Genomic DNA, 12,090 nt, shown 5'->3' on the forward strand with positions numbered 1-12,090 from the left:
TTCAATTTTTTCATCTATGAAATTTTATTGGTCCAGTGAACTCCAACAATCTTGGAAGTACATTGAAGGCTAGGTAGCTTTCTTTGGAGGTTGAAGTCTTTATGTGATTGACTCAGTGGTATGCTGGAACTGGATTGTACTGGTCCATGAAAATCAAAATTGGAAACTTGTCTAACAGTTAATGTTCAAATGTACAAACTCACAATTAAAGGCATTGTATTAAAACTCATAATTTCCTAATTTTGTGGTTACATTTTACTATTTATGTTATTGAGGTTATTACATTTATTTTGTCCATATGATAGAAATACTATACAGTGGACTCACAACACAGGTCAGATTCTTCATATGGTAGTGTTGAGGCTTGAAAGACACATGCAGTGCCAGGGACATTGTAGATGCTAATAAATGGAAGCTGCTTTTAAGGTCATTCCTCAGAAAATCTCTGCCATTTCCACAGAGCCTAAAAAATGACCAGTGTTGCTGGATTATTTTAGTCCACTGCCTCTAAAAGGACAGAAGATCTTTTTCTGTCTATTCATAATACGGATTTGGAAATACTTGACTCCATCTCTTCTAAGGATATGTTAGGAAAAAGAAATGTTTTAAATGATGTGAGACTACTTTGAATGATTAGGAAGCACTAATTCAAATTCTTCTCAACTTGGAGGTTGAGAAGTAGTGTTGCACAGGTTTGCTGGTTTGTTCCAATGATGACTTTGGGAAGAAAATATACTATATTCCAGAGCTGAAGTGGTGATTCTCCAGTACTGGTCCCTTGACATGTGCACAGCAATCCATGACCAAATCTTCCTGGGCTGCTGGCAAATAAGAACAATATAATAGAATATGGGCAAAAGATTGTTTTATTATTCTGGAAAGAATGATCTTATATTGTGGGATTCTGTTTTTCTGGCACTATTTGCATTAATGTGTTCTGTTTTTATGAAGTGGTGGTGATAGTAGATGGCAGTGGTGGAATGAAAGTTAATTTTGATGCCTTAACTTGAGAAGAGCAAGAAGTCATGTTGGTTCTCTTCCCTAAAGCCTAAGGTGGCTTTTCGGTTTTTTTGTTTTGTTTTGTTTTGTTTTTAATGTTTGTAACCCAGTGAAATATGAAGGCCTAAAACTACTTCATGTTGAATTTAAATAATTTTTCTGCAAGCAAATAAGTATTATAGAATTATTCCATAGGTGACTTGTATCAGCAGTGTGGACATATGTGAGCACTTTTGTTTATTCCTCTCATTGGCTACTTTCATAAAACTTTCATAAAACTGCTAATTATTATTAAGAAAATCAAAGTACAAAGTAAGAAATCTTATCTTTATCTCTTCTTCTGCCAAGGGAACTTTCAAAGCCTTGACAGAACTGTTCTTTTGAGAAGAGGCATGCAAAAAGTGAACCTTCCAGCTTAAAATTGTAATTATGTTGTGTTTTACCTAAAGTTATATTTGTCATATCCTAGGAGTTCTTGGGTCTGCATCTGGCTTTAACCATTTTTGTCTCCTTGCTAACAGTGTTGATATTAATGCCAATTTTAATTTCTTGGCATCATGAGTGCATAAACATATCACACACAGATGTGATTTTGAATAAGGAGTGAAACTGTAAATTAGGAAGCAAGATATGTTCACAGGGTTTCATCACATCAATTCACTTCCTAAAGTGACACAGTGGTACTGAAAAGGTCTTGAATTGCTCATTTCAAACCTACCTCAGTAGCAAAATGCCATGCGTGCAGTGGATTTGCAACCACGTTAAGTCATTTTCTTTCCTCTGTTTCCATGCTGTGTTTGTATTGGGAGCACAGAGTAATGTAATTTAGTAAATTATGATTTGATGACTGGGCAACAGCCCCAGTGTTGAACAGTATTTGGACTATGATTACTTGCTGGCTTTGTCACAGTTGACATTAATTATTGATGGAAGTTTCAGAAATAGCGCATGTGCCAGGAGCTTTTCACTGGAACGGAGGCTCCAGGCAGGAGGGATGCTAAAGAGGGTGGGGGAAGAATCACCTGTGGCTTGTTTATGTCTGTGCACAGTGAACCTGCATCCAGTGGGCTGTGTGCTACCTGCGTAAAGGTCATGGTGTAACGGAAGGATGAACCGTCAGGCTTATTTCTATCGTGTTCCTCCCCAGGAATTGCACCGAAGAAGCCAACTTCAGCCGGAGCCAGCCAAGACGAAGGCTCTCCAGACTGTCATTGAAATGAAGGTAGGAGCTGTTCACATTTGTCAAAAACAGCTTTGCCTCTGGAGTTTGTTCTAACTTGATGGTGCCTAACATAAACACTCGAAAAAACCTTGTGTTTTTCTCTAGGTACCCTGGTGGGTGCTTTTCTTCTGAATCTTTTTGCCTTCTTGGGTACATTTAATTTATTGGCTCTTTAATTAGGATGCCTATTCTGGGCAAAAGAATAAAGGGCTCAAGTATCCCTTGGCTGAAAGGAGCTGGGTTCATTTCCAGAGCATGGCCAATTCTTTCAACCCTAGGGGAGGTTTTGTGTGTGCTTTCAAAGGAAATTTCTAAAGCTAGAATAATTTTTTTCTCTTTTTGTTCGCATTACAATGAAAAGACACTTTAAAAAACTAAGATTTGGCAAAGAGAAGTTGTCTTATATGCAACGAAGTAGTTAAATAATTAAAATTTGCTATCAGCAAAATGTACTTTTCAAAGAATAATACTTTCCCAGGACTCCAGTATTTTCTCCTAATCAAGTCTGGAAGTAATAATAACTTATTAAATATTCATAAGATAATTAGCTGTGGAAGTATAGATATATGCTATTTAAAAGAATTGAAAATCCTCCTAGAGAGATTTAGGGTATTTAAAGAATAATGAAACAAATGATAGTGGTTAAGCCATGATGTATGATTAAGAAATAGATTTAAATGAAACAAATTGCTTTGTCAGTATCTAGAAATGTAAATAAAAAAAGTTTTTAACTTTCAGTGTTTGCTAGAGGGAAGCAAATAGTGATTATCTTAAGAGTAAATAATTCTTTTTTTTTTAATTTATTTTTTATTGGTGTTCAATTTACTAACATACAGAATAACCCCCAGTGCCCGTCACCCATTCACTCCTACCCCCCGCCCTCCTCCCCTTCTACCACCCCTATTTCGTTTCCCAGAGTTAGCAGTCTTTACGTTCTGTCTCCCTTTCTGATATTTCCCACACATTTCTTCTCCCTTCCCTTATATTCCCTTTCACTATTATAAGAGTAAATAATTCTTGATTTAAATTGTTTCATGACGAAAAAAAATTCCTAACAATGATGTTTGCAATTTGGTAATTCCAGAGTTTAACACTTGAGAGTTTGCTTATCACCATTAGCCTACAAGAGAATTCTGCAGCTTGTTGATAGGATAGGATAATGATTTTTCTTTTTTATAGCACATGATTTTGAACTATCTGCCAAAAAATTCCTAAGTCCTGGTGAAAAAGAAACTAAACACCAGCTATTGAATTTTTGGCATGTACAATTCTGACTTTTTTTTTTTTTTTTGTCAATGACAATGTCTTTATCCAAGTGAATTTTTGTGGAAATAATGTAGAGCATTTGCTTTTAAAACTCTGTGCCCTCAAATGAGGTTACATGAGTTGAGGCACTCATAATGTATTTGCAGTACATTGGTTTGAAAAATATCATCAAAGGAACCAAATGCCAATAAGATTGAATAATCCTTGCTAATTTTGGCTCCTCAATTCATTTTAAATTTATGTAATTTGAACTTGTTTTGAAAAGAAACTTAACATTTTACACTTGTGGGGGAGTATTTCATAACTGAGATTTCTTTCTCACTTAACATTGGAACCAAACTTGAAACTTGGTTAGGGCTTTATCCCCCCCACCCTTTTTTTTTTAAAGAAAAGATTTTAAAGACTTTATTTTACTTTTTTGCAAAGAGTCACTCCCACCTCCATGCCTACCACCCCAATCTCTGGCACAGTTACTAATGGGAAAGAGGATGCACATAAAATCTATTTCCAAACTATCTTTTCTTTTTTAAGAAGGGAAAGAGTGAGTTCCAGGAATCTTCGGAGAAACCAGGAATGACATCTCTTCCAATGCAGAGGGCATTTTCCATGTAAAGGTCTCTATTCAAAGACAATTAATACCTTTGGGTGACCTTTAGAAGTAAAAAAAATCTGTTTAATTATGACTGTTTCTAGTATTATATGTTTTAGTAGAAAACAAAAAAGTTAATAAATATACTCATTTAGGCTAGCTATATGAGAGGCCATAAAATATGATTTTTAGAGCAAACTCATATCCATATATTATCAATAAATTGAGTCTGGTATTTTATGCATGCCAATGATGATGATTTATAGAACACATTTTTAGGACAAATAATGGTCAATATAGTTGTCAGGGAATTGAGCCTGGAGTTTTTCTGTTTTTTGGGTGTGTATTAATTTACAAACCACTGCCTTCTGTTTTGTCAGTGAAGTCTGGGTCCCATTAGCATCTATATTCACCATGTAAAATTGAGTTATGGAGGCAGATGGTAGAGGGTCATCTTTTCAGCTGTGTGTAGCTTGTGACAGAAGCTGTGATCTCATCCAGTTTTGTACATTACATCCCTGTGAATTTGGAGGGAATATTTAAAACCCATATTCCACAAGCCTTAGGGTTGACTATCAAATACAGCTGACCCTTAAACCTGGTGGGTAGAACTTAAGACACTGTTGTGTTTTAACTTAAGCACCTTTGGGTAAATATTGGTCTTATCTGGTGCCTTGGCAAAATCTGAAGTTAAAAGGAACTTTCCTAGGGAAAATTTGACCTATAGTTTCAGGGAGATGACATGAATTAAGGGCTTATAAATTGCCTCTACTATTCCCTTGCTTCTGAGAGAAACTGAGGGTGAACTTCTGACCCCTCATCTTCCCCACACCTTTGTATCAACTTGAGAAAGTTGTTTATTATGAAAATCTGTGAAATCTTGCCCTAATTCAAGCTGTTTTAGAAACTTGGTCTGGTAGTTTCATTAGATCTCTACGTGCACCTCTGGGCTTGTAGAACTTCTGAAAATATATCTCCATGGGCAGGCACTGGGGAGGGCCATCTGCCAGCATCAAAGAGGGAGTAATTCTCTTGCAGCCATCACATCTACTGCAGCCACTTGAGCCAGGGGGTTAGGGTCATCTGAATGAAAATGAAAGGAAGCAAAGTGAATGAAGTTATTTGTGATTTATCTTCTTGCAGGAAGCTCCAAGTTTTAATTTTGATCCTGATTTGCTCTGGCAGGTATGTTACAGGTTTGCACTAGAACATTGTGTATATTTCTCACAGAAATTAGTTTTCTTGTAGATGGTGTAATGAATGCTCCTCCTTTTCTTGCTTTTATGTCTAAAGATTCTTTACTAAGCTCCTCTTTTCTGCTCTCATGGAGTGCTGTCAATAAAAATGGTAGTTAAAAAGATTTTTCCCTCTTTTTTTCTTTAATGCTACTTCCTTTAAAGGAATGTTTTAACCTACATTTACTATAAATTTGACATGACATAAAGATGATGTCCAAAAATTTCACTCTTAGATTCATTCATAAAACTGTATCGTGTCTTCTTGAGGCTGGGGGGGATTGCTTTATGGAGGAGGGACTGGAGGGCGGCGGGAGGGAGGAGGGCGGGGAGGGTGGCGGGAGGGAGGTGGGAGGGAGGTAGGGGAGTGGATCGGACTGAAGTAGGCATGACTTCATCCTCCCTCGCTTCCAGGATCAGTATCCTTCTCTTCTCTTTCCTTCTGCCTGTCTCTTCTCCTTCCTTCCTTCACTTCATTCCTTCCTTCCTTCCTTCCTTACGTGCCGTCCTTCCTTCTCTCTTCTTTCTTAAAAAAAGATTTATTTATTTTCATCATTAATTCATGAGTGAGTGAGTGAGTGACACAGAGAGAGAGGCCAGAGACATAGGCATGAGGGAGAAGCAGGCTCCTTGAGGGGAGCCCAATGCGGGGACTCCATCCCAGGACCCTGGGATCACGACTTGAGCCCAAGGCAGACATTCAACCACTGAGCCACCCAGGTGTCCCCTGTTTCTTTTTAAGAAAAATGAATTACAGTAATGACAGTACTCGTCAGATAATCTTAAAATTGTTTTCTTTGTTAAATCTTCCAAGTGAATGAAAATCTAATTCAAAATGGCTAAAGCCAAAAGGAAATTTATCGGATCACTCAACAGGAGAAAAATGGGGTTTTGCTTCAGGTACAGCTTAATCCAGGGGTTCAAAAGATGTTAATGATCCATTTCCTCTCATTTCATTCTATAGTTTAGTTTCCTTCATGTAAACTCTTATTTTCAGACAGTCCTTGTCTGCCCATCTGAGCAAGATGGCTATAACAGCTCTAATAATCACAAAAAGAAGGGTTAGGAAGAAAGTTGTGTTTTAAGAAAATGCAAAAAAGAAATCAACCCCAGAATAAAAATAATGTGATGGAATATAAACTTCATTCTAAACTTAACAGTCCAGACTAAAAAAGAAATGCACAAGGTTTCCTAGTTCTCATTTGCTTAATAAATTAAAGGGCACTCATTCATCAAAAGAAACAAACTTTATGCTAGCAGTAACTTCAACAGAATTTATCAAATGGGACCTAAATGAGTGCCATAAGAGACTTAGTAAAAGTTGCAGAAAATGTATTTGATCTGGTGAACTTGTTATTTGAAGTGGATTAAGAAGCTATGGGCATAATGTCACTAGATAACAGTATTTCTGTGGTAACTAAAGTGAGAGGTGTGGGATGTTTAGCTTTCCTGTCACATGACAAGCTAGTAGCTAGTCACTTAAGAGTCATGAGTGGTTCTTCTTGAGTAATATTTGTCTCCACCAGGCTTTTCTATGGGAAATGAGCAGTGAGCAATTCAACATTGAGCTTGACTAAGTTGCTGATGTGGAGGTGCTGTTGATCAAAGAATATGACTTTGCATTCAGGTGCTAAACTTCCAGTGGTGAGGTTTATCTTTTATTATTAAAACTAAAGACCAAGCCTTGTCTTTGTGCTCAGGTAGATGACTGCTGTTCTTTTGCATGAGATGGAGCTGAGCTGCAATTGTGTTAAGTTTCTCTTAAAAGATATGCTGATATTTGGTCAAATCCAGCCAATTCAGTTCCACTAGGTGGAAGGGATGCACTGGAACATGGAGAAGGTAAGAGCTATAGTGGCAATTTTTCCCAAGGTTAAACATCTAGGAAAGGAAGTATTTCAAGTTCAAACCTAGGCCATTGAATGCATCCCAATTCCCAGTTTGAACTTAATTTGAGTACTGGGATCTAGTCAGGAACACCACTTGGTGGCTGAAATGTTTTCTTTGGCTCTAGGGCCTTCCTATGTTTATTTCTGTCATCTTTTGAACTCTTACTTGTTTGAGTCTAAACACTGCACTCTACTTAGGATGATTTCTTCTCTCAGGATGAGGTGTTATTAGAAAATTTGTTTCAGGGGATCCCTGGGTGGCGCAGTGGTTTGGCGCCTGCCTTTGGCCCAGGGCGCGATCCTGGAGACCCGGGATCGAATCCCACGTCGGGCTCCTGGTGCATGGAGCCTGCTTCTCCCTCTGCCTGTGTCTCTGCCTCTCTCTCTCTCTCCTCTGTGACTATCATGAATAAATAAATAAAATCTTTAAAAAAAAAAAAAAAGAAAATTTGTTTCAAGCCTAGTTGTTTTAGCCAAGCCATTATGATAGCTTTTAGGCCTTAAAACTATGCCCCACTCTGTGGCTTTAAAAAGAGTAAGAGCAATAATAATAAAAAATACCACCTTGCTGCATTTGTGACAATCTACAGCCCAAATACCACTAACCGTACATGGGAAGCCAGACATAGGGCACCTGACATATAAAAACCTGTGGATAGGCATAATTAGCCCCATTTCACAGATGAGAAAGTTGTGTTTTAGGGAGGATAAGCAATCTGCTAAGATCCTACATCTAGGTTGTTGGCAGCTGAGATCTGCATATAGGTTTTTCCTCCAGAGTTCCTAAACTTTCTATTCCTTTAGTCTGCTTTTACTAAAGACAGCCCATAGGTTCAACTGGTTTTTCTTTCAAAACTTATTTTGGAAATTATGCACTAGAGTTTGTATCATAGAACAAATTGAGGCAGCTCTTGAGAGCTGGAGAGGTCTCTGATATTTTGAGGAAGGTGTTATCTGCTTTGTGCTAAGAGACAAGAGTCATCCTTTTATGTATAAATGTTATCAGCCCTCCAAATAGGGCTCCAGATATATACTTTACTTCTATAGCCAACATATACTTGTAGTCCCCCCACCCCCAGTTTTAAGTCTTGTCCTGAAGTCTTTATAACAATTGGAGCAAAACTCATTCAAACTTGCAAAGCCCTGTGTTTTTGATTTGCAATATCCATTTATGATACCAGAAATTATCTTTTAGCTTATTTTTTTTTCTTGAGAAATTTCATCTTCTCATCTTTTAACTTAAGAAAAAAACTTTGTCCCATTTAACTGTTTTCCTTAAATAAGGGGGAACAATGTGGGTTTTAAGTGATAGCCAGAAAAAGCAAAATGTCAAGTTAAATGTTAGCTCTGGATGATATATAGTTGTTATTTGGAAGCAAGGAAGACTTTAAAAAAAAGAGATGAGACTTCTTTCCTTTTTTTAGCCCAAATTCTTCTTATGATGTGTTTGAATATTTGAGTTGCCAATCAAAAATTCCTGCTGTGAATGGGTTTAATTGGTGTGAATTTAACTCCTGAAGTTGAATCACAAACACCTGTGTTGACTGAGTAGCTATTTTGTGCACAGCACCATGGTAGACCTTTTAGAAAAATTAAGCACTCGGTTTTAATGGGGCTAATGGAAGGAAGTACATGAGCTAGGATCTAAATAGTGACCTAAGAACAGCAAATTGGACTGCAGAGGCTCAAATGATATCAAATGAGAGAAGCTCAGGGAATGATTCCTGGAAGAGGTAGCATTTGGGGAGGGCCTTGAAAAGTTGGCATGATTTTAATAAAGGGGATAGGGATGGGTTATAATACATACAGCAGGAACTATAGGAGTAAAGGCAAGGAGGTTGGAAAGTATGAAGAGTATCTGGGGAAGAGCAAGTCATTTATTTTGTTGAGAGAAGACTTCTTAAGTTCAAAACACAATTGAAGATCAAATAAAACCATAAGAAAGTGGGAGAAGAAATAATAAGAAAGTGAAATGAATGAAATAGAAATCAAACATACTGGAAGGGAATACCAAAGCCAAACACTGATTCTTTGAAGAGATTAACAAAAATGACAAATTCTGACTAGAGTTATTGGGGTAAATAGCCAATATCAGGATTGAAAGGGGACATCACTGTCAATCTTATTGACATTAAAAATATGAGGAGTTTTTATTTAACAGCATTATGGTAATAAAGTTGAAATTTTAGATAAGTTCTTTAAAATAAAAACTTTGTTAAAACTGCATGGGAAGAAAGAGAATATCTGAGTTGTTCTATATATTAAAATGATTCTATATTTAAAGTCTTACCACAAAAAAAAAAGCAACTTGCAAATCTAAAACCAAACCAAACAAAAAACCCTGCAGGCCCAGATGGCCTCTTCAGTGAATTTACTAAACATTTGAAGAAAAAATTATTATCAGTCATACAGAAACTATTCCAGAGAATGAAAGATGGAGCACTTCCTATCTTATTTTGTGAGACCAATGTAACCTTGATATTAGTCCCCAACAAAGTCATTACATGAAAGGAAAATTACAATCTTTCATAAATGTTCATGCAAAATTCCTACCGAACTGAATCCAGTGAAAATTAAATGACATGTGCTTATTCCAAGAATGTATGGTTGGACTAATATTTGGATATCAATCAATGTTATTTACTACATTAACAGGATAAAGGAGAAACATAAATGCAATTTCAATAAATGAAGAGAAGGCATTTGATAAATGCAGCATCCATCCATGTAAAAAAGAAAAAAATGCCTTTTTTGCAAACTCAGATTAGGAGAATATTTTCTTAATAAGAAGCAGCTATAAGAAAACTACAATCAACATCATATTTAATGGTAAAATGTTGAAAGCTTTCCTTATGATACAAAAAATAAGACAAAACCACCTATTACTGTCACTTCTATTCCATAATGTTCTAGATATGCTAAGTATAAGAAGTATAAAGAAAGAGATAAAAGCATTTTTATTCACAGAAACCATGATTGGTGTGTAAAAAAAAAACTCAATAAATTCATATAATAAAAGATTAGATTAATAGACAAACTTAGCCAGATAGCTAGTCAGTATTTTAAAATGTAATCATATTTTTACATGCCAGTAACAAACATTTACAAAATAAAATCTTAGAAACAATATCATTTACAATGGCATTAAAAAACCCAAAATATCTAGAAGCAAATCTAGCAATGGTGGTACAAGACCCAATTTAAGTAGAAGATTCAAAAAATAATTTAATGTGGAATAACCAAAACCTTGAAAAAGTGAAATAGTTATAAACAATGGAGTGGATAAATAGTGAAGTATTCATGCTATGAAATGCTATATGGCAACGAGAAGCACCAAGCTATTGCTTCATATAACAACATAATTCAGTATCCTCAAAACAGCATTGAAAGAATCTAGACACAAAAGAACACATACAATATGGTCTGTTTATATGTGTACATTCCAAAAATAGCAGAAGTAATGAATAGTGTTAGATATTTGGATAGTGGATAATCTGGAGTGACAGGATATGGAGATTGGGTGGGAATAAAGGAAGCTTCTAGAGTGCAAGTAGTATTCATTGATCTGGTTTGCTTTTCCCAGGTATGTTTACTTTGTCATAATTCATTATGCTGAAAACCTATGATTTGACTTTCTTTTGTATACTATATTTTAATTAAAAAGTTCATTTAAAAATAAAGGAAGAAAAACTCACCAGTAAAAAGACAAATAATCTTATCAAAAATTGAGCAAAGGATTTGAGTAGGCATTTTTCCAATGAAAACCAACAAATGGCCAATAAGGACATGAGAAGATGTCCCAACAGGAAATGCAAATCAAACCTTCAATTAGATACAACTTACCCCCCACTAACATGGCTAAAATAAAACAAGATAGATAGTAACTAACAAGTGTTGGGGAAGATGTGGAAAAGCCATATTCTTCATATTGATGGTAGAAATAAAAAATGGTTCAGTCCATTTTTAAAAGCTATTTGGCAGTTTTTCCAGATGTTAAATGTAGGGTCTTACAGTAGTAAGACTCAGCAGTTCTCCTCCTAGGTATACACCGAATGAAACTGAAAACATATGTAAAAATCTGTACACAAATGCTCATATACCATTATTAATAATAGCCAAAAAGCTAAAAAGAAATCTAAATGTCCATTATCCTATACGAATAAATGAAATATGGCATCCCCATACAATAGAATATTTTTCGGCAATGAAAAGAAATGAGGAACTGATACATGCTATAACCTGGGTGAACCTTGAAAACATCATGTTAAATGAAAGAAGTCGGTGCAAAAGGCCACTTATTACATGATTCTATTTATATGAAATGTCCAATATAGATATATCTGTAGAAATAGCAGGTAGATTAGTGGTTGTTAGGAGATAGGGGAGAGGAGCAGGAGTGACTGCTCATGGGTATAGGGCTTTTAGGTGGTGAAAATACTGTAGAATTAGATAGTGGTGTTGGTTGTACAAACCACTGAGTAGTATACTTTAAAAGGATAAATTTTATGGCACATGTACTGGATATCAGTAAAGCTGTTTTTTAAAAATAAAGATATTTCAAAGGAAATGGTCAATAACTTTGATTACTTAAAAATTGAAAAGATAGAACTATAAAATAATCATGAGATGTATTTCTAAAAAGAAAAGGAGATGTATTCCTAAGGTTTATAGTAGTTAGAGACTTAATGTTCTTAATATATAAAGAAGGTATATTTATCAATGTGGAAATTGGCGAAAATACCAAAATGTTAACACTATTTCTGAATGAGTCAATTATGATGGATTTTTTCCTCTTTTTCCTTTTCTCCCCCCTCCAAATTTTTATGTTTTCAATAATGTGCATTCATTACACAGGAATGATCAGGAATTATTACTTAGGAAAAACAACAG

At 35.7% G+C, this 12,090-nt stretch overlaps 1 protein-coding gene across 1 annotated transcript in view; it reads left to right on the forward strand.

The window, feature by feature from the left end:
* ERC2 (ELKS/RAB6-interacting/CAST family member 2) overlaps positions 1 to 12,090 on the forward strand; it is a 946,536-nt gene that overhangs the window by 269,018 nt on the left and 665,428 nt on the right. Inside the window, exon 5 of the mRNA XM_038566126.1 lies at positions 2,147 to 2,221. Within this exon, the coding sequence (XP_038422054.1) occupies positions 2,147 to 2,221 (75 nt within the window). The remainder of the gene's footprint in view (positions 1 to 2,146; positions 2,222 to 12,090) is intronic.

Source organism: Canis lupus, chromosome 20 (assembly GCF_011100685.1).
Source record: "Canis lupus familiaris isolate Mischka breed German Shepherd chromosome 20, alternate assembly UU_Cfam_GSD_1.0, whole genome shotgun sequence".
NCBI lineage: Eukaryota > Metazoa > Chordata > Mammalia > Carnivora > Canidae > Canis > Canis lupus.